Source organism: Eulemur rufifrons, chromosome 2 (genome assembly GCF_041146395.1).
Source record: "Eulemur rufifrons isolate Redbay chromosome 2, OSU_ERuf_1, whole genome shotgun sequence".
NCBI classification, from domain to species: Eukaryota; Metazoa; Chordata; class Mammalia; order Primates; family Lemuridae; genus Eulemur; species Eulemur rufifrons.
This window is the reverse complement of record NC_090984.1, coordinates 90,320,329-90,342,254: the sequence shown is the minus strand read 5'-3', so window position 1 is coordinate 90,342,254 and position 21,926 is coordinate 90,320,329. Positions and strand designations below refer to the sequence as shown.

The window sequence follows — 21,926 nt, the reverse complement described above, 5'->3', positions numbered from 1 at the left end:
AAGTGGCTGGATAGATGGGTTCCACATGAATTAAACGAGAGTCAGAAGAAAAAGTCTTGAAGCTTGCTTTTCTTTGCTGTCATGACATAAAGGTGAACCATTTCTACACCATATTGTTACATGTGATGAAAAATGGATTCTTTTTGACAATCGCAAGCATTCGGCACAATGGCTGCATAAAGATGAAGTGCGAAACACATTCCAAAACTGAATATTCATCATAAAAAGCTAATGGTGTCTGTTTGGTGGTCCAGCACTGGTATCATCCACTACGGCTTCATGAAACCTGGCCAATCGATTACAGCAGATATCTACTGCAACCAAGTGGATGAAATGATGAGAATGCTTGTGATTAAGCAGCTGAGATTGGTCACTAGAGACAGGCCAAGCCTCTTGCAAGACAACACTCAACCACAAGTCCCACAAACAATGCTGCTCAAACTACAGCAGTTGGACTTGGAAACTCTGTCATCCACTGTATACACCAGACCTTGTACCAACTGACTGCCACTTCTTCCAGGCTTTGGCCCACTTCTTGCAAGGAAAAAATATTCAATTCTCAACAAGCTGTGGAAAACGCCTTTCGTGATTTCATTGCCACTCACTCTCCAGGCTTCTTCGCTGCTGGCATAAATAAGCTACCATTAAGATGGCAAAACTGTGTCAATAGCTTAGGAGCATACTTTGATTATTTGTACTGCTTATTATTTGAGATATAATAAACTACACTTCTGATGCAAAATCAGGCATTTCATATTTAATAACATGACCTAATTATCATCTGACCTTCAAGACAACGCTGCTAGACATACTCAGGCTCAGCCAACATTTCTTGAGCTTTGATAATCCCTCCAGTATCCCAGGCCAAGGCCCCTTTCTTAGGCCAAGATACACACAGGGCAGGGCTTACCTTCCACTGCTTCTTTCTATGAAGCCTTCAGCATCCAAGATGGGAACCAGAGCTCCAAATGTTCCACCAGCCAAGCTGTCGTTTTATGGCTGGGGATGATCTAAGGTGGCTGCCAGGGATGAGGCCACGCCAGGGACAGACTCACAGTGCCAGGCCCAGGCTGCTGCCACAGCTGCAACAGATACATGGGAGGGGGCTCCATCTCCTTGTGTAGCACATGCAGAGAGGCAGCCATCATGTCCTCTGTATTTGACAAGGAGCTGTGCTCTATGGCAGTGGCAACATGTAATCTTAAGCTAAGTCTCAGACTAGGAGCCAAACTGAAAAGACAATGCTCCCACAGAGAGACAGACAACAGATCTGGGGTTCCTAAATATATCCCAAGCATACATGCCATAGCTCCTAAAATTTTAACATGAAAAGTCTATTTCTCAAGGGTAAAATAGCTGTTCTAGCATCTTTTAAAATATGCAAACGTACTTAAGAGTGGTACTCAGACATCGATCACTATCACTTTAGTGTGAATTAGCCCATGAATTCACTGTCTTCCTTGTCATCAACTGTTCCTACACAAAGGTTACTGGGCTTGTTACTGGAATAAGAGACGGCTGAAGGCAGAGAGAAAGAACTGGCCTAAAGGGAAGGTGGAATTAGCAAAGATGAACTCAGCCAATCTCACAATTTTACCCAGGGTCAGCTCTGAGAGGAATACAACCACAATGACCTAGTAAGAACTCACTTCCCAATATGATTTACCATTTTGTTGTTCTTATCGCTGAAACTAAGAAATAAATACAATGAGAACATCCAGATGTATTCCAGTGTCATTGTTCTGATGTTTCTAAAGTACAATTAAGGAAGATACAAACTTAGTAGCATTTAGTCCTAGAGAGCTGGCATAGGTCTAAAAAAGTCATGTAATGATTGTGGCACAGTCAGACTGTGGTCTAACACGCACAGCCTTACTTCACTGCAAATTAACACAGAAAGGTGATTCAGCACATTCAGAATCTCGCCCACTCCTCATTCTGGCATCTTTTCTCACTGCTGCATTTCTTTCCACTATAGCTGACCCGCATTCCATGTGCATTATGAGAATGTTCTATCAACAATGTTCTGTAATATTGCATTCATTTTATTTAAGTTTAGAGCAGACTCATTTTGCTCAATCATCCTGTATGTCCAAGATACCAAGCAAAATAAAAAGACCTGAGAGCAGGCAGAAGACCTCCAAACTGTAACCTGGACAGTTTTTTTTTTATGTCCAAATTATCACAAGTGTCTGCTAATTTCAATATGGAGAAAAAAGGCAAGATCTAACAACTGAGACAACATATCAAAAAATTTTAACATTAAAACAATTCACTCTCAGGAATGGGAACGGTTGGCTGAGAGGAAAGGAGAGAACTATTTCTTAAAGAAAGTATTAATATAATCAGTTTACAAAATGCCAACACCAAACATACAAACCATTAAGCCACATATTTCAAAACTGCACGGGATTTTAGTAACGGTGTAGTGGCTTGTAATGGATCAACTCTCCCGCTAAACAATTAAAATATCTGGAAAATATATTTAAAAACAACTAGTTGAAGATGCAGGAGAACAACCAAAAACAGGCACAAACTAGAGGGAATTTGACACTTGAGAGAAGGGAATTGCATTGGCTGAGATCTATATTTATAGGGCTTGTCTCCGGATTATTCCCCAAGCTGCACAAGGTTGGGTTAATAGAACTCGAGAAGGAAGCCACAGTTTTATTGGCTTGAGGAAGGAAATGGCAAAATTCAGGACTGGATATTGAGGAGAGAAATCCTGGAACAAATGGGGCCACAGAGAGGAAAACCTGCAAATATGTAAACTCCTTAAATCCTTGCTTCTTCCTAAACTGTGCATGTGCAAGGGAGACTCTAAGTGGTCTATACTAAAAATTATATTACATTGATAATATTGATGAGCAACATTAAAGACCATAATAAATGAAAAGATATACCATGTTTATGGATTTGAAGGTGCTCACAATTAAGATGTCAATTCTCCTCAAACTGACTTATAGATTCAACGCAATTTGAATTCAAAATCCAGCAGGCTTTTGTGCACAGATATATAAGCTGACTCTAAAATGGACATTAAAATGCAAAATACTGAGAACAGCTAAAATAACCTTAAACAAGCAAGAACAAAGTTGCAGGGCTCATGCTATTTAACTGTAACACTCACTACGTAGCAACCATAACGAAGACAGTGTGGTACTGGCATTAACGACAGACAAATAGCTGGATAGAACCACACAGATAATCTGTAAATAGACCCACATTATATGGTCAATTGATTTTCAACAAAGGTTCCAGGGTGATTCAATGGGGAAAAAAGAAAGTCTTTTCAATAAATGGTGCTAGAACAACTGGGTTAATGTACAGGGAAAAAAAAAAAAATTCCAACTCCCCTATCACAACCAAACACAAGTATTAGTTTAAGAAGCCACGCAGACCTCAACATAAAAGCTAAAATGATAATCTTCTAAAAGAAATCAGAATATATTTGTGATCCTATGACAGATTTCTTAGAGAAGACAGAAAATGTACAAACTATGAAAGAACAGACAGACCAACTGGACTTCATAGAAATTTAACACTTCTGCTCAAAGACAGCATCAATCAAGAAAAGGAAAAACCAAACCACAGACTGGGAGAAAGTACTCACGATACTTATTTCTCACAAAGGACTCATGAAAACAAAAAGAACTCCTAAAAATCAATAATAAAAACTTAGGATGCTACAAAACATGAGACTGCCAGAGTTAGCAAATATATTTAACATGGCAACCTGAACCAATACACCGTCGGGCAACAAAACACCAGCCAGTTCAATTTAAGATGGTGATTTTTTTTTAAACATCTTTTACAAAATGCTCTTATAATTTCCAAAATAGAAGTTTTCACTGAATATGAACTCATATTACACATATACTAGAAACCACACAAAACTTATTCTTACCTTCAGTGAAACTCCCTGTTAGGGTTATTACCACAAATACTTTCCCCTCTGGCTCCAGATCCACCTAGAAAGAGAAAAAAAAATTGAATATTGTATTTTATTATTAAAGTACTATTTGTAGACTTTAAATAATTCATCGGAGAGAGACCTAATTGTGTAAACCACAGCCACAAATCAAATCTAAGTCTTCATTAAATAGTAGAGGGGCAAGGAAACAAGTGAAAAACCCAATAAATTTTAAAAGTTGAAAAGCAAATATAAAACTATATTTTTTCAGTTTCCTTCATCTTGAATTTTATTCTCTGCCATTTTTGGCTCTTCATGATACAGAGAAGCACTCACATACTTGGTAATTATTTTTGAGACCTCCATACCCTATGCGTACTGCTTGTTAGAGCATTTCACTAAACCATGTGGCAAGAATACGAAATAGAGCAATAATGGCAGTATATAGCATAATGAACAAATGTGGCACAGTCAACTGAAAATCTTTAGTTTTAGAGAGTACAGTCTCTGCCTATACATTTCCACCAAAGTCTAATCTTAAAGAAGTACTAGGGAAGGAAGTTTGGGAGCTTTGCATTCACTACTACTCTTAACTATCCATGGGAGTATCAACAACCCTTAAAGTTATCTGTCAGCTGAACTATCAAGACGTTAGGAGGCAGCTGGACGTCTTCATCATTTGGTCCCATTCTCTGCATACACTCCAGTTTCCAGAGAAGACCTCATGCGGCATGGCGCCCAGGATGGAACGGCGCCTTCCAGATCTGCTCTGATCACCACTGGCACAGGTGGGCAGACTCTGCCCTCTTCCTGCTGGGTGCTAACCTCACTATCCAGGAACACCTCTAGGCCTTGCAATGTGAGGTTCTTGTAAACTCAGATACGTGAATTTACAATTGTCCTTAAATAAATATTGCCAGATTCAGTGCATGGCTCCATTCTTGCCTTTGACCTTTCATCTGAAAGAGGAAAGTCAAGAGAAGCTTTGACCTATAGATAGAGAAGCTTGAGTATGGATATAGATTGTCGCTTTTTAGTAAGACTACTAAGTTTAAATAAGCTGCCAATCATCTGGTACCATAGAAAGAGCCACGTGTGCGCCGCCCCCCACCCCCCCAGCCAACACACACACCATAGACTCCAGTCTGACTCTGCCACAGCTGTCTCTAGACTCTGGGCAAGGTCCTTCGCCGCCTGAGCCTCGTTCTCATCTGAACGTCGATGGCATCATTGTCCAGCATTTCTAACATGGCCTCCATCACATGACCTCAAAGAATCTTAATGGTACTATTTGCTTTTTTTTTAATTATTACATCTACAGGTGAACAAAAGCCCTCCACGAAGACATTGGTCTTACCCGAGATCACCACCACATATTTTTAACACCACACCCTGATTATATGCTTTTTCAAAATACAAGACACCTATTTTGTACAGACTCTGAAATCTTTACCTATATAACAAACTATTCTTACAACCTTCCCTTTCTCTGCATAAAATCGGTTACCAATGCAGTTAGCACACTGTAAGTCACCCCCGTGTTCAAATCAGCTACTTGTATCACAACTACCGCTAACTTAACAATATCCCCTAACTATCTTAACACCACCTGTGAACCTTTATAGAACAGTTCTGAAAATAGAGCTCTCCAGAGAGATGACTAAACAGGATGTCAGTCTCTAATTGTCTCCACTCTCTGCCTTGACTTGTTTCAAGTCAAAAATATGTTATTTTTAAAAGCCACTCCCTCACCTTCAATATAAAGGCCTGGCAGAGAACACACACTTACGCACACATTCGACCTCACAGCATGCCCTGCTGCTGGCATAGGAGCGCTGCTGCCAGCCCGGACAGACAGGCTGCCGGGCTGCCTCCGCCATCCTGCAGCCCACGGCCAGCCCATAATCTCCCTCCAACACTGCCCCGAGGGCCCGCAAAGAAGGCCACACCACCCCGAAGACAGGTCAGGAGCTGCTCTGACAGAGAGCAGAGGATTCCACCACTTAGAATCAGGAGCTCTCACAGGCAGAACAGGTTTGCTTCCTCATTTGTGACCCGTGCCACCATCATGGTGGAAAAGCCAGGTTCAAACATCATCTTCGAGTCTTGTTCATTTAGGAGAGATGTGCTAAGACATCAGCCCTTAGAACGGGGTTTTACAAACTGCGGGTTGAGACTCATTAGGGGGACATGAGAGCAATTTAGTGGGTTGCACAAAACAGAGATTTTTTTTTAAGTAGAATAAAACAAAAGAAAACAAGAACACACCACAGGGGCAGGCACAGTGGGTCACACCTATAATCCTGGCACTCTAGGAGGCCGAGGCGGGAAGATCCCTTGAGGTCAGGAGTTCGAGACCAGCCTGAGCAAGAGCAAGACCCCATCTCTACTAAAAATAGAAAAAATTAGCCCAGTGTCGTGGTGCACGTCTGTAGTTCTAGCTACTCGGGAGGTTGAGGCAGGAGGATCACTTGAGCCCAGGTGTTTGCGGTTGCTGTGAGCTAGGCTGACACCACGGCACTCTAGCCCTTTGTATCGTCCTACTGTCAAACCCAAAGATTGTCTTTCTCTCCGTGGATCTCTCTGCAGCATCTAATCTTCCTGACAGCTTCCTTCTTCACGACTCTCCCTCACTCCTTGCCTCCAAGAAACCGCTCTTTCCTGCTCTTCCTCTTACTCTGGACCCCAGCATTTACCCAGCAGCCCAGGCTCCTCCCCATGTACATATAACTGTGGCCAGACGCCCTCAAGTCCACTTTCTGTCTCTCCTAAATCTACCATTCCCTCGCCTCTCTTACTGCTGTCTCATCTGTCCTCCTGCAATGCCTCCTAGCTGGCTTCTGTCTTCACACCACTGTCCTCTAGCTGCTACCAGTGACGTGTTTCAAAATGTAAAATCTGGCCATGTGATTTCCTAACTTAGAAACCTTCAATATTTCCTCTTCCTTCCATGATAAGGTCCAAACTCCTCAGCACAGCACAAAGCCCTAGACACTATGCCTCTTCCTATTTTTCACCCTCAGCTCTCCCCACCAATACAACCATATACAACCTCTATCCCATCCACTTAATTCTTATACACTTTCTGGGAGGCACATTATTTCATTTACCCTAAGAGAGTGATCAAACGTCTTATGTGTCAGGCAGCAGACTGGGGAATGTAGTCAGAATTACCTGTCTGTAGCTTATTGCCTAGTGATTTTGGGCATCTGATCTTTCTAGCTGGAAAACATTTTCTTCCCTTTTTTACTTGCCAGACTCCGATTTGTCCAACAAGACCCAAATCAGGACTCATCTTTATAGGGAGACCTTCCCAGACCTCTTTTAGACAACTGGACAACTCCATACCCATTATGGAGACCTGTTCTGGAACCCACAGCAAGTTGTCATTATTCCCTGTTCCTGAAGCCCTGCCTTGCATATAAGGGGATAGAAAATGGTTTGTGGAACAAATCAGTAAATAAAGTAGCAAACATGTATATCCAAGCTCCTTTAGTCACTTCACAGAGGACATGATTTTCTCCTCCTTCGCCATTCTGGTCAGTTTCCTCCCAACATGCCCCAGTTTCTCAGACAAAGAATGAACACCAGCCTGAGGGTGTGACCTGACCCTCACAGGGGAGAAACAAGATTATCACAACCATGATCTTGACAGTGCCCTTGGCTGACGCAGCTAGGCTGCACCGGCGAAACCCCAGTGACCCAGCCTGAGTTTGCCATCAACCAAAACCTCTGCATCTTTTCTATGTGCTCTATAAGGCTTTGCCGCCCACATCCTGTGCTTGTGCAGTGGTTAGACCCAAAACCCTGACAAAAACCTAAGCACTTCGTATTTTTTCTATAGAATTTCAGCTAGTTGTTTCAAGCCCCAAGGTTCACTGGATCCCAAACCCAGTCGGTTCATCCACCCTCCTTCTCAGCATTCTAGCTCCCCAAATCGGGGCCTCCGACTAGCTATGCCATGGTTTGAGGCATTGACAGAATGTCCAACAGAACAGAGTGAGACCAGAGTCTGGGACCACCCCACACAGAAATGGATGCATTTATCATTCTTACTGTAACAGTCATTCCAGGGGTAATAAATACACTGACCCCTCTCTCCTACAGACCTCTGCTGATAAGAAGGACAACCCCTGGGTGCTTGTTGAAACACAGAAAGCAGTGGCCTTTTAAAAAATGGCATTCTTATGCACAAACAGATAAATAAACAAAAGCATAAAAACTCAGTGTCAACAAGTGGTGCTGGAACAATTAGATATCCATATGTAAAATAATGAACTTCTGCCCACATATTGTAACTTATAAGTAAATTAACTCAAAATGGATCATAGACCTAAACATAAAACCTAAAACTTTAAAACTTCTAGGGCTGGGCGCGGTGGCTCACGCCTGTAATCCTAGCACTCTGGGAGACCAAGGCGGGTGGATTGTTTGAGCTCAGGAGTTCGAGACCAGCCTGAGCAAGAGTGAGACCTCGTCTCTACTAAAAATAGAAAGAAATTATATGGACAGCTAAAATATATATAGAAAAAAATTAGCCAGGCATGGTGGCACATGCCTGTAGTCCCAGCTACCTGGGAGGCTGAGGCAGAAGGATTGCTTGAGCCCCAGGAGTTTGAGGTTGCTGTGAGCTAGGCTGATGCCACGGCACTCTAGCCCAGGCACAAGAGTGAGACTCTGTCTCAAAACAAACAAACAAAAAAAAACCTTTAGGACCTTGGGTTAGGCAAATATTTCTTAGATAAGACCAAAAGCACAATCTATAAAAGAATAAATTGCTAAATTGGACTTCATCAAAATTTAAATTTCCACTCTTTGAAAGACACTGTCAAGAGAATGAAAGATATGCCAAAGATTGGGAGAAAATATTTATACACTGTATATTGGATAAACTATTTGTGTCCAGAATACATAAAGAACTAGTAAAACTCAATAATAATTTAAAAAATCCAATTTTTAAAAAATGAATTTCATTACTTCACTTCACCCAAGAAGATACAGATGGCAAATAAGTATATAAACACAAATTCAACATCACCAGTCATTAGAGAAATGCAAATTAAATGTAGAGTTAGAATACAGTGACACTATATCCCTATTAGGATGGCTAAAATTAAAAAGTCTAACTATATACTAAGTGTCTGTGAGGATGTGGAGCAACTAGACCTTCAACACATTGTTGATGCCACCATCACAGTTGGATATTTTTCTAAAAAGTTACACATACACCTACCATTTGATCCAGCCATTCCACTTCTAGGTATTTACTCAAGAATAAATATGCCTTCTATAATATGTCACAGGCCAAAAAAAAAAAAAAAAGGAATGAAGCATATGCCCATACAAAGATTTTTGTACACAAATGTTCACAAGAACTTTATCTACAATAGCTAAAAAGCAGAAATGAACTGTCTATCATCTACTGATTAACATTCTTTTAAATGTAGCATATCCATACAATGGAATAGTATTCATCAATAAAAAGGAATGAACTATTGATGCATAAAACAATATGGAAGAATCCCAAATACCAAATGAAAGAAGCCAGACAAAAAAAGAATACATTCTCTATGATTCTATTTATATAAAACTATACAAAAAGCAACTAATCTATAGTGACAGGAAACATATCAGTGTTTATCTGGAGACCGGTAAGGAAAACTAGAAGAAAAAAATTTTAAAAGGGTATGAAGACAAACAAATAAAGAATACTCTTTTTAACAAATGGTGCTAAGACAACTGAATATTCACACGCAAAGTAATGAAGTTGGACCCCTGTCTCATAAGATTATGTAAACATTAACTCAAAATGGATCATAGACCTAACTTAAGAGCTAAAATTATAAAACTCTTAGAAAGAAACAGAAGTTTTCCTGATCTTGAGTTAGGCAATGGTTTCTTAGATACAAAAGTACAAGTGACCAAAAAAATTGACAAATTGAACTACATCAAAATTAAAAACTTTTGTGCTATAAATGATACTATTAACAGAGTGAAAAGAAAATACATAGAATGGGAAAAACATTTATTAATCACATAAAGGATCTGTATCCAGAATACATAAAGAACTCTTCCAACTCAATAATAAAAAGACACATGACCCAATATTTAAAACAGGCAAAGGATTTGAATAGACATTTCTCCAAAGAAGATATACAAATGACCAATAAGCACATGAAAAAATGTTCAACATCATCAGCCACAAGAGAAATGCAAATCAAAACCACAATAAGATAGCCCTTCACATCCATCAATGGCTATGATCAGAAAGGCAAACAATAATGAATGTAGGCAAGGATGTAGAGACATGGAAACCTTGTATGTTGTTGACTGGAACATAATATGGGCAATCACTTTGGACAATAGTTTGGCAGTTCCTCAAGAAATTAAACAAAGTTAGCATATGACCCAGCAATTCCATTCTACATAAACCCAAGAGAACTGAAAATACATGTTCACATAGAAACTTATACAAAAATGTTCATAGCAGCATTATTGTTAATAGCCAAAAGGTGGAAACAATCCAAATATCCATCCATTGATGAAAGCATAAATTATGATATATCCATATAATGAAATATTACTCAGCAATAAAAATAAATTACAGGCACATGCTACAACATATACATCTTGAAAACATTACGCTAAGTGAAAGAACTCACTCTCAAAAGACCACATATTGTATGATTCCCTTTTCATGAAATGTTCAAATTAGGCAAATCTATATAGATTAGTGGTTGCTTAAGGCTGGAAGGAGAAAGGGGAATGTAGATTAATTGCTAATGGGATTCCTTTACAGGGGTATGAAAATGTTCTAAAAATTCATTTTTAAATGTGTGTCAGTTATTTTAATAATACCTCAATTCAAAAAAAGAAAGAAAGAAGGAAAAAAAACCTCTCCGTGATCTGCATAATAGAAGTAACTTGCCTTTGTCTTTCCCCTAACCAAAATATTAATAATTCCCCCAAAAGTAGTCCTTTTGCCTCGTGCTCTTCAGTAGAATCTAACAATCAGAAAATCTGCCTATTCGCATGGCTTCAGCCCTCTGGGTTCTTTCGATTGTTTCTACTATTCTATACTTTGAGTCCCTGAAGATCTAGCCTGTGCCTGGGTCACAGCAGAAGCATTTCTTGGCTGAGTGACTTCCAATGTGCACCTTCAGAGTGACCTCTCCCTTGCGTTCTCGTCCCAAGTAGCCTCCTCCTCAAATAGGAATCAATGCTGTACCCACATGAATCACTGTTGCCCCAAATACTACACCTCCTCATCTGAACTTCTCCCCCAATCCCCCTCCCTGTGGCCAAGTAACAGTAATGCCAGAGAAGACAGAGGTTCTGGTGCTAACTCTGTCCTCACTGGTCTGTGACATCAGGCAACCCATTCAACGTCTCTGCACTATAGAATCACAGGGTGGGGAGATATATAAATATCTATATAAATAGATAGGTACCCAGGCCCACCAGTGGTCTACTGACATTGCATTTTTTGGGGAAAGGGAAAAGGGTCCAGGAATCTGCTGTTCTTAAAAGTTCCATGGGTAACTCTGACATAGCCTGACCATGAACCACCATCTGGGAACCCTGAGCTAGATATTCTCTGAGCAGCTGATTCCAGCTTTCAACAGCTCTAATTCCATGTTTCCTCCTAAAGCTTCCAGTTGTCAGCATTGAGGAGCCACCAAAGCTAAAAATCCTGGAGCCGCCCTGGCTCAAGGCACCACGACAGTCTGTATCTCTCCTTTCCATTCTTTCCATCACTCTAGGATTCCTGTCACTGCAGGACCCCTCATTCATGCTTTTTCCTGCAGTCATGTGACACCCCCAGCAAAAACAAAGTGTCCTTTCTGAAGTGCCACTCTTGTCAACCTCTCCCCTTCGAAGCCTCTGCTGGCTTCCCAGAGCCCTCAGAATAAAACTCACCCTGCCCCTCTGGGCTTTCAGGGCTACCTGGGCTTCCCCTTCGCTGGCTCCCCACTAATCTATCCAAACCTCTTTTTCAAAATTCCCTTCTCTGAACCTGCTATTCCGGTTCTGTCACTCAGCCACACCTTCACTCTTGCTGTTTTCTCTGCTTGGAAAGTCTGTCTCTCTTCACTTCACCTGCCTGTTCATTCATTCAAACCTTTACTGAATTGCTCCCAGGGTCAGGACCATTGCCAGGTGCTCAGGGTTTCCCTGAGCCGCTCCCCAGGGCTGCAGGTGGGATGGGTCACGGAGCACTGCTGGGGAGGATGACAGCTGCAGGAGCAGAGGGAAGGGACTGCTGCCAGGAAGGTCTTGACGTTCACATCGATCCCTCCCATCTCAAAACTCCCATCTCAACTAGTATCTTAACACTTATCTATACCCATGAACAATTACTTAAAATTTCATACACCTATATCTCATCCCTTGTGGTAAGTCTGTAAGCTCCATTCCAGCAGGAACTGACACTGTGTTCAGCGAGGGGCCTAGCAGAGCTCCTAGAACCAGCACTCAGTACAGATCTGTTGATTGGATCTAATGAGCTGAACAAGGTCATGTGACCACCTCAATCTCCTCACCTATAAAATAGGAATGATAATAATTACTATAGAATAGAATACCATGTGACAGCACTTTGTGAAAAATAAAAGCATGCCAAGCTGGCTCTAAGGAATGCCCATGGTATACGGACTTCAAGGGCCCACTGCTTAGAAATTACCCTCTGTTAGCTCAATGTACCCACCAGACCTGCAGCGCCCTGCCCCCGCCCCCTTGGCCAATGTCTGCTTTTCCTGGGCACCACTTTGCGGAAGCTGGGCAAGTCACTTATCTCCCTGGCTTAGTCTCCTTGTCCATGAAACGAGAGGGCTGTCTAAAAATTTTCTGTTTCTAATGTTCTATGATTCTAAACAGGCTTGGATAAAAGCCTGCACACAGGACTCAAGGGAAACACTCATTTAATTAACTGGTAATAATTTACAACCATTTCCCTTCACAAAAGGCATTAGAATTGATCAGAGACAGGAAACTTCTAGCTACACAACACTCATCTCAGCCTGGAATAAAGAGAGGGATCTAGCATATTATTAATAAAAGAGAAAAAAAAAAAAGCCTTTGGGGACAAAGGTAGGAGGTTTACCTAGACTCTTTGGGCCTTAAGCAAACTTCTGTAATAGAGAAGTTGACAAAATTCAAATTCTTGTCTAGCTGGCTTTTTTATAGCTTTTCTAAGTCTTACTCTAGGGATAAATAACAAAGGAACCTAAAAACATAATAAAATATTTCATGATTCTCTTCCAGCTGAAACTGTCAGGTTTAAAAATGAGAGTTCAAATTCCTACAGGAAAAAAAAAAATTCTTACAGGACTGTACCAATAACCTGTAAGGAGATGTGCAGCTGTGTTCTTTAACAACAAAAATAACAGCTACGTCTTGCACTTGGCCAATGTACCCAGCCCTGCTAAGGGCCTGACCTACATTATCTCTCACCTTCACCACTTGCAAGGTAAGTATTACCATCACCATTATATAGATGGAAAAACGGAGGCTCAGTGAGGCTACAGAATTGTCTGAGGTCACACAAGCAGTGAGGGCCAAGCCAAGGTTTGGATGCTGGCAGATCCCACGTGGGTGCTGCACCCAGCCTCTGGGAGCTGCTGTGACCGCATGTGCCTGCAGGTCTGTCTGCTGCCCTCTGCTCAACCCGAAGCCAGCCTGCCCTGGCTTCTGGCACATGAGGTCACCACATCACCCGTGTCCCTGGGAGCCCAGGCAAGACTCATGCCCTCAGCACCTGAGGCTGCTCCAGCCTCGCCTCCTTACTGCCAAGACCAGTGGGAGTGGCAGGAGCCTGACGGTGTCGCCGGATGGGGGCACAAGGCAGGAGCCACTAAGCGAGGCTACCAGGGGCCGGGGAAATGCAGCAGCCATCGCAGGGCCCATTAGTCAGCTGCCTGGAGAGCCCAAGTCAGTGTCATGTGCTGCAGACACACGACACGTCCTCCCCACGTGAGAAAGGTTTTAAAGGAAAAGAGGGCGAATGAGGCAAATACTACATCCCTGCTGACTTTCTACATTCATCTCTATAATAATCAGACTAAGTTTTATGTGTGAAAAGCACACTAGGAAGTATCACAGATTAGAAACTACCAGAAAATGATGATGGCAAAAACTGAACAGAAAAGTGGGGCTTCTCAAATCTGACTGGTTTAAAATGAAGGAAAGCAGTATCATTATTCTAGTGATTAAGTCCTTGGTCCATCCTTTAGACCGCTAACTCTGGACCCCGTGTGAGGCTGGACGGGGCGCGGGGGAGCCGGCTGCGATCACACCTCTGGCACTGCCCACCTGCGCAGGTTACCTGGTTCTGCACTTTGAAAATGCAGAGCAGCCTAAGCCTGTAAGTCCTTTTCTATCTGATATTCTAAGATTCCAAGTCATAAACAGTTTCTGAACTCCACAGAGCAAGTAAAGACGCCTGAAGACTGCTAAAGAAACTGTCTCTAAAGTTGTCTCTAAAATCTACACTTTAAAAGGCTCACAATAACTCTCCCCCACTCCCAGCTAAACATACCCACAAAAGTCGCTATAAATTTAAATTTAGAATTATTTCAACTCAGAACCCATTAGCCCAAATGCTTTAGCATATAAAGGATATCTTCTGGTAACAGTTTACATTAAAATTAATTTTTCAAAATTTCTCTGCCCATAATGAAAACTCTGGAATAAATAGTCAAGATTGGATGCCTCTGAGGACTAAAATATTTCTTCTCTGCCAAGAAGATGGCTAAAGGTAAAAATGGAGAGGCCCAGAGGAGTTTATGGAGAGGAAATTTCCTCTCCTTTTGCAGAGAACATGACAAGCCAGCAATATCGAGTCCGAGGTTCCTAGCTCCTCTCGGGAACGTAACAGACCTGACAATAACCAGCGTTCCCTCCACCATCCCCGGGTCAGCTTTCGCTAGCTGGGCTGGGATCACTGGATCATCGCTCCCCAACTTTACACCCCGAACTACTGTAAGGGAGCCTGCACTTGGGTCTCAATTCCCCCAATCATGCTATCATCCAGAACCTTGTGAATGAGCTGGTGGACCGGAGTGTCCCTCAGCCCTCTCCTGACCCTTGTAAATCTGTCCCCATTAGCATCCTGCTGATTGAGGCAAATGGGAGTATTTTGTACAAGGAGTAAGAGGGTGTGATTGCTCGGTCTTGCACATGCAGGTGACAGCAAAGGTACAGCTAGCTCAGGGTTCCCAAGAAACTGGGTAAGGGTTTAAAATAAATATCCACATTAAAGCTGCAAGTCTTCCTCTGCCCAATCTGTAAGTTGTATTCCTTGCCTTAAGCAGCATTACTTAAGTATCATCCCCCACTTGTGAAGCACTACTCACTTTATAAACACAGTCCTAACACCAGTCTCCTTGCACGAATCAGTATAGTTTGACTTCCAGTCAGAGCCCTTAATGTTTGGGTAAGATGCTCCTTCAGAGATGCGCTCTCTTATTTTTTACTGGGATTTCATCAGAAGTCACCAGTCCATGGCGGTAGGACTTTAGAAATTGTCCCACCAAGGTCTGGGAAAGGTGGACTCTTCCTATGTCTGTCTTCTGGAACTCTAGAATATTTGGGGTGGTGAAAGTAGCTTGAAATTTTATACTCTTCTTGCCTCTTATAGCCTAGAAACCACTAGTACCTAATTAGATAAACTGCCTACCTCTGAGCTTGCACTGCCTTCTAAATCTAAATCCCTAGAAAGACTAGAAAACTTTCAGGTAAGTCTTTACAGAAATCTTTGGAGAGGACATAAAGAAGGAAATCTTTTTCCGAGGTAGCAGAGCTTTTCATCTCAGCCTCTGAATCTGGGAAAAGTACCTGGGATTCCTTGCTCCTGCGGTAAGGACAGCAGCCTTTAATGAAGCCCATAGGGAAACCGGAGTCTGGAGCCCTCTGAGATGGCATCTACTTCAAAACCAGCGTTTTCGTAAAGAGAAGAGCTGTCATTGCTGATTAGTGTTATGCATGGGGGAGTTACTTTACGTTTTCTATGGAACAATAGAGTTCACATTTTCTTATTTTATATAACAACACATTAACTGCCAGGTGAGTTGTATTTAAGTCACGCTAGTTTTGAGCCTGGGGCCTTGCGAAGCATATGTAACTCACATGTCTTTTTACCTTGGGAGCCACGTGGTGCACAGGCAACTCACGCTGCCATGTTCTAGCACACATGTTATGTGCTGGGTGGCCCCCCTGACCAAAACCCTGCAGTTGGTTCCTGAAAATCTTACTTGTTCATGTTCTTGTTGTTATAATTAATATTGACAGTTTAACTACATATAACTCACACATAGAAAACAATAAAAAATAACAAATTTTTCATTAAATTAGAATGGATCATTTTGTTTTTGAAGTTTTTATTCTATTTTCATAATAAAACACTGTGGCCCCAAGGAAAAAAGTGTTTTTTATAGCGTGGCAGTCAATGTGTTAAACTCCTGTTAATTACCCCACAAAGAAAGCTCCCTGACGGCTCAGAGGCTAGGACTGGCCTGACTGGGGCGGTGGGGAGTAGAGGGCCATGGGAAAGGATGAAACATGCCAAGTCCTGATGTCGACTTCGTTCTGGGCTTGCCTGTTGCATGTGTTCACTTTGGCTCTGGGCATGGGTCTCTGAGGGAGATGGGCTTGCTGTCTTTGGGAAACATGGAACTCTGTCCTGGACTAAATGATGCTTGCAATGTGACTCTTCTATTCCTATGTTGTGTTTAAGTGATGAGACTGGGCTGTGTTGCAAATAAATCAATTTTTTGTTACTATTGAAAAAAAATAAATAAAAAATAAAGGCAGAAATGGTCTACTATATGCTATGGGTGTGTGTGTGTGTGTGTACATGTGTGTGTACATGTGTGTGTGTGTGTATGTGTGTTCCCAGCTTTGACTCCCATATCTGAGCAATTGAAAACATAATTAAGCTTCCTTGTTAGTACAGTAGTGAGAAAAAATGGGGGAAAAAATGAAGGACGCCTTACACTCTTTTAAACACTCCACTACAATTCCTCCCTCTTAACGCCCCAGGTAATTTAATTCGGTGGAAGGCCTACCTGACACCTCCTCTGTGAATGAGAACATGGGCTCTGAAGGGGTGTGCCCAGCCCCTCAGGAGGTCCAGAGCTTCCGGTGCTCCTGGTGGACCAAAAAGAGTGGGCTGAGTTCTCCTGCAGAAGCCAACCGCCCACCCTGGAAAGCAGCAGAGGACTCTAGAACAGCACCGGGCTGCCGGGCAAGACCACCCCCCAGAACGAAGGCGGCACTTTCCTTCTCCAATAAGGCATCCCTAACGATCTCCTGCCAGAGCAGACCCTGCAGTGAGAGAGGGGAACCACAGAACAGAGCACTCCCCATACTCTGTGTCCCTCACATCAAAGAACACTCCAAAAAGGCACTGGAAAGTCCCTTCTCTTTTCTCCTACGTAGACTCTTTCTGTGCTAGGAAGAGGTATTCAACAGAAAGGACAGGGGTGACCTTGGCTGGAGTTGAGGAATGTACAGCCTCACAGCCCCCTTCCTTTTTCTCCACCTTTGTGGAGCCTGTGAGCTCTGTGAGGCCCCTTACCTGTGGGGACCCCCTACAAGACAGGAGAAATATTAGGAGGTGGAGAATCTAGTAAGTTTTGCCACCGACGCTAAAAAATAGGGGTTTCTCAAGTACGTGCAATGAAGTAATTGGTCCTTCCTGTCTTGCCCCCACCTTAGCAGATTTTAAACTGAATAAGCCAGGTTAAAAAAAAAAAAAAAAGATATAAATAAACCCAGAATAATTCTACACTGTTGATTCTCATCATCCACTGTAATGGAGGAAGAAGGCAAAGGCTCTAGCAAAACCAAAGCAAAAGTATTTTGCTGGAGGCAAACCTGTAGAAAGAGATGCACCCTGAGAATTTTAACCTTATGATGCAGGCCAAGGGGAGTCACTAGAGATTTCTGCATTATGTAAAATTATAAAGATTAACATGTAAAGGGGGTATTTTGTCCACTAGACCAATGAATAAAGAGGAAAGAGGGATGGTCTAGAAATATGAAAGGTTTTGTGAGGGTGAAATCAGTGAAAATTGAAAGCCATATGAAGAGAGCAAAAAAAGTAGTGGAAAGGCCAAAGGAGTATGGAGCTATCAGGGGCAGCAAACTGTGGCCCCAAGGCCCATTTCAGCCCACTGCCCACATTTGTAAGCAAAGTCTTATGGAACCGCAGTCACACCCCTTTATTTGCATATTATCTATGGCTGCTTTAGTTTTGCAAAGGCAGAGATGAGTAGTTGTGACAGACCTTATTGCCCACAGAGACTAAAATATTCACTCTCTGGCCCTTTATAGAGAAGATCTGCCAACCTCTGTTGCTATTCATCAGCCTGGGAACTGGGGGTGGTGGGGGGAAGGAAGGAAATGAGTTTAAATTTAGACACAAAGGTACCTAAATAGAAACATCTGGCAAGAAGTTGGAACTAAATAAAGACAAACTGTGGAGTAAAGACAGGGCTGGGGTTATCTGGGAATCTTTTTCAAAAGGTGATCACTAAGAGCCATGAGTGAAACTTTTCAAGAAGTATCACAGGAAAGGGAGAAAAGAAAAAGCAAATTAACTTAGGAGGTGAAAGAAAGAAGAACCAGAGAAGATGCAAACCAAGAGGTGGGAGGAATCACCCACATTTAGTGTCTTGGGACACAGGAGCGAGCAGCTTCAAAAAAGAGAGGCCAAATATTGCAGAGGTGGAGGAAGACGAGGACTTTAAAGACGTCCCCAGGCTTGCAAACCGGGAGGTAACAGATGGACTCCTTCCATGAGACCCAGCCCATCTTCAGCAGCTCTGCTGGAAAGGGCCTCCTTATACTAAGCTCAAGCCCACCCATATCCCCGTAACTACCACCTGCAAATTTAATTCCGCCTCTAGAATTTACCCTGCCAAGATGGGGAAAGAGAGAGATATAGAGAACAGCACAGAAGCAGCAAGGAATATGCAGTTTAATTGAATTCGAAGGTAAAGCTAGAAATGCAAGCTGGGCAGGTTTTCGATGCCAAGATAAAAATCGAAATTTAATTTCAAAGAAGTAGACTAGTAACAGTTCTAAAACAACAGGCTGGAGGACAAGCTCGAGGGAGGTAGACTGGCCTGCATGTGGTGGACGTGATGAAGAGTACCTATCTCAAAGGTACACATGTGTGGTAGAGAAGGCAGGACAGAAATATTATAAAGGAAGCTCAGTAGGATGAGTTGGCTAGGGGTTAGGGATGATGAGAAGTCCAAACGGGGTGCCAGTATCTGGAAGACTTACCCTAGAAGAAGGAAGGTAATCTAGAAGGTCAGTTGGCTTAGAATGACTCTCATTTTTAAAATTCTGATTGTGTAGGGGGACATTCAGGTAGAAATGTTTGACAAAAAGACAGATCGGACCTGAAACTTAAAAGGGCTGGGCTGAAGGCAGAGTTGCGGGAGTCATCCAAACAAGGATAACTGAACCACAAAACAGTTGACCCGCAAGGAGAGACTACACAGACCAGAGAGCAAAGAGTCAAGGACCAAAGCCATGTTTAGAGAATGAGAGAAAGCAGAACCATCGAAAGGGAAAGAAGAGTGTCTGGAAAGGCACTCTATCTATCTTGGCCATCTCGAGCACTGTCACACATTTTTTTCCATTTATCTTCACAACCACCTCTGAGGAAGGACTGGTATAGCACCACTCCCCACACTGTATGGCATAGTCATCCAGAGATGTGACTTAATAAGTTGGTGGCAGGTGAACTCGGTTTCGATTTTATGGTCTCAAGTACCATTCCCACCACACTGTGAATAGAATACTAATGCACTCATGACTTTTTAATGAACCTGTTTAATATTTGCCACACAAGAGGGTTTCATGAAGTTCACCTGTCTCATTCTCTCACTTCTTACAAAATCACCTTTGAACTAGTTTCACAACCACAGCTGCAACCCAACTAGTGCTTCAGCCAGGTGACGGCCTGACAGCAGACCAGGTTCTGAACATCAGTTGGAATTGAAACCAGACTGGTTTCAGATGCAACTGCCTGGTAGGACAATCAACAGGACAGTTAAACCAAATGAGGAGTTGAAGCCCAACAGGGGTTTTTTTTGGGGGGGACGGGAGCGCTACACAGTGAAACTGTTCTGTATGATTATATAATGGTAGATATAGGACACTAAGCATTTGTCAAAACTTATTGAACTTTATAGCACATTGAACTTAAATTTTTGCAATTAAAAAAATTGGCGTGTCAAGAGATCCTGGAATGGAATATGGGATATAGACTGCAACCTGAGAATCAACTGTATTAAAATATATGAAATAACCTCAATGAAAGGAGGGACAAGATGCTGGCCTAACCAACTTTGGAAATGAGTGGAGACTCTAGAACTAACTAAAGGCAAAAGGAACTTCACATCAACGCTGATCCCTAGTTGATAAACCTGTTTCTCACGGAAGTTACAAGTTCACAATTCTGAAACCACTATACATGTAAGTGGGCAGTTTTTCACTGTTGGAGTGGGAATTTTCAGACAAGCAAAGGAGAAGGGGTAGAATGATCCTTGTAGTACTGTATGGGAGTTGGAAACATTAGTATGAACTCATGTTTAACTTAATATAGACATAGATGAATACCTAGAGAATAGTTATATATGTGTGTATATACAAGGGTTAGTATACATACATCTATTTCCCTGTTCCATCAGGTGAGAGGAACTAAAAGCAATGACACCCCAGCAACAACAAGGACATCCAGTGCCAAGAACTTGGTTTCTAATACCATTCTCTCAGGGAAGGAACCAAGGCTCTTTGGAGAAATGGCTGCTTCTAGGGATGGGGCAAAGAAGATACAAAGTGAGCCAGGTGCATCTTGTAGTGCCAGAAAGAATGAGTGATCCAGAAAAAAAAAAAAGAAAAGAAAAAAACCACAACAGCCACAAAAAAACAAAATACCCCACAATGATGGGAGATATGTCACAAAGGGACAACTGAAAGAGCTCCCAAAGGCCAAATCTGAAAGTTTGAAGAATGAAATAATATGGTATTGGATTATAACCTAAAGCATAAAATAAATATCCATGATATAAACAAACAGAATAAATGAGGAAAAGAGACAAATCTCCCAAGCAGATTTCCAAATAATTTATATACACACCCCCCCACCCATGAGAAGGTGGAACATAATTCCCCACAGCTTACACTGCGCATAGGGACTTCCCTCCAAAGAGTACACAGTATGAAAAGAGGAGGAAGAGTAACTTTATGGGAGACACTTGACAAACATTAATATAGCCACATGATCAAGGTTCACATCAGCAGTGGTGAGTCATGTTGATATCATGTATGTATATAAAAGGTAATGATGTAATTGATCATGTAATGAAATATGGTACTTTACCTACGTTTTGGTCTTCTTCCCAAAACCCTGTAACCCCTGTCTAACTACAAGAGAAACATCAGACAAACACAAATTGAAGGACATTCTACAAAATACCTGACTAGTGCCCCTCAAGCTGTCAAGCTCACCAAACCAAGGAAAGTCAGAGAAACTGTTACAAACTAGAGTAGCCTAAGGAGACACGTAACATCAATATAATGTGGTATTCTAGATAGGATCCTGACACAGAAAAGGGATATTAGGTAAAAACTAAGGAAATCAGATAAACTACAGAGTTTAATTAGTACTAATGCATCATTATTGGTTAAGTAGCTGTGACAAATATACTATTAATAATATAAAACATTAATAATAGAGGAAGCAAGTGTTCCCAACAATATGGGAACTCTGCACTAGCTTCACAATTTTTCAGTAACTCTAAAATTATTCTAAAATAAAAATGTTTATTTAAGAAAAATGCCTTTTAAATAAAAACGTCCTCCACTGAGCTGTAAATCCAGGTAATTCTTAGAGCAATTAAAATCTGAGTTAGCAACTGATAACTACAGGTGATAAATTTGATTCTCTCACTAAATGGATGAAAAAAGCAAGCCAGAGGCAGCAGTGCAAAAGAAT

General features: G+C 41.8%; 1 protein-coding gene across 1 annotated transcript in view; it reads right to left on the bottom strand.

The window, feature by feature from the left end:
- The window catches only part of PRKCH (protein kinase C eta), a 219,142-nt gene that overhangs the window by 152,588 nt on the left and 44,628 nt on the right, over positions 1 to 21,926 (bottom strand). The window contains exon 2 of the mRNA XM_069465036.1: positions 3,908 to 3,971. Within this exon, the coding sequence (XP_069321137.1) occupies positions 3,908 to 3,971 (64 nt within the window). The remainder of the gene's footprint in view (positions 1 to 3,907; positions 3,972 to 21,926) is intronic.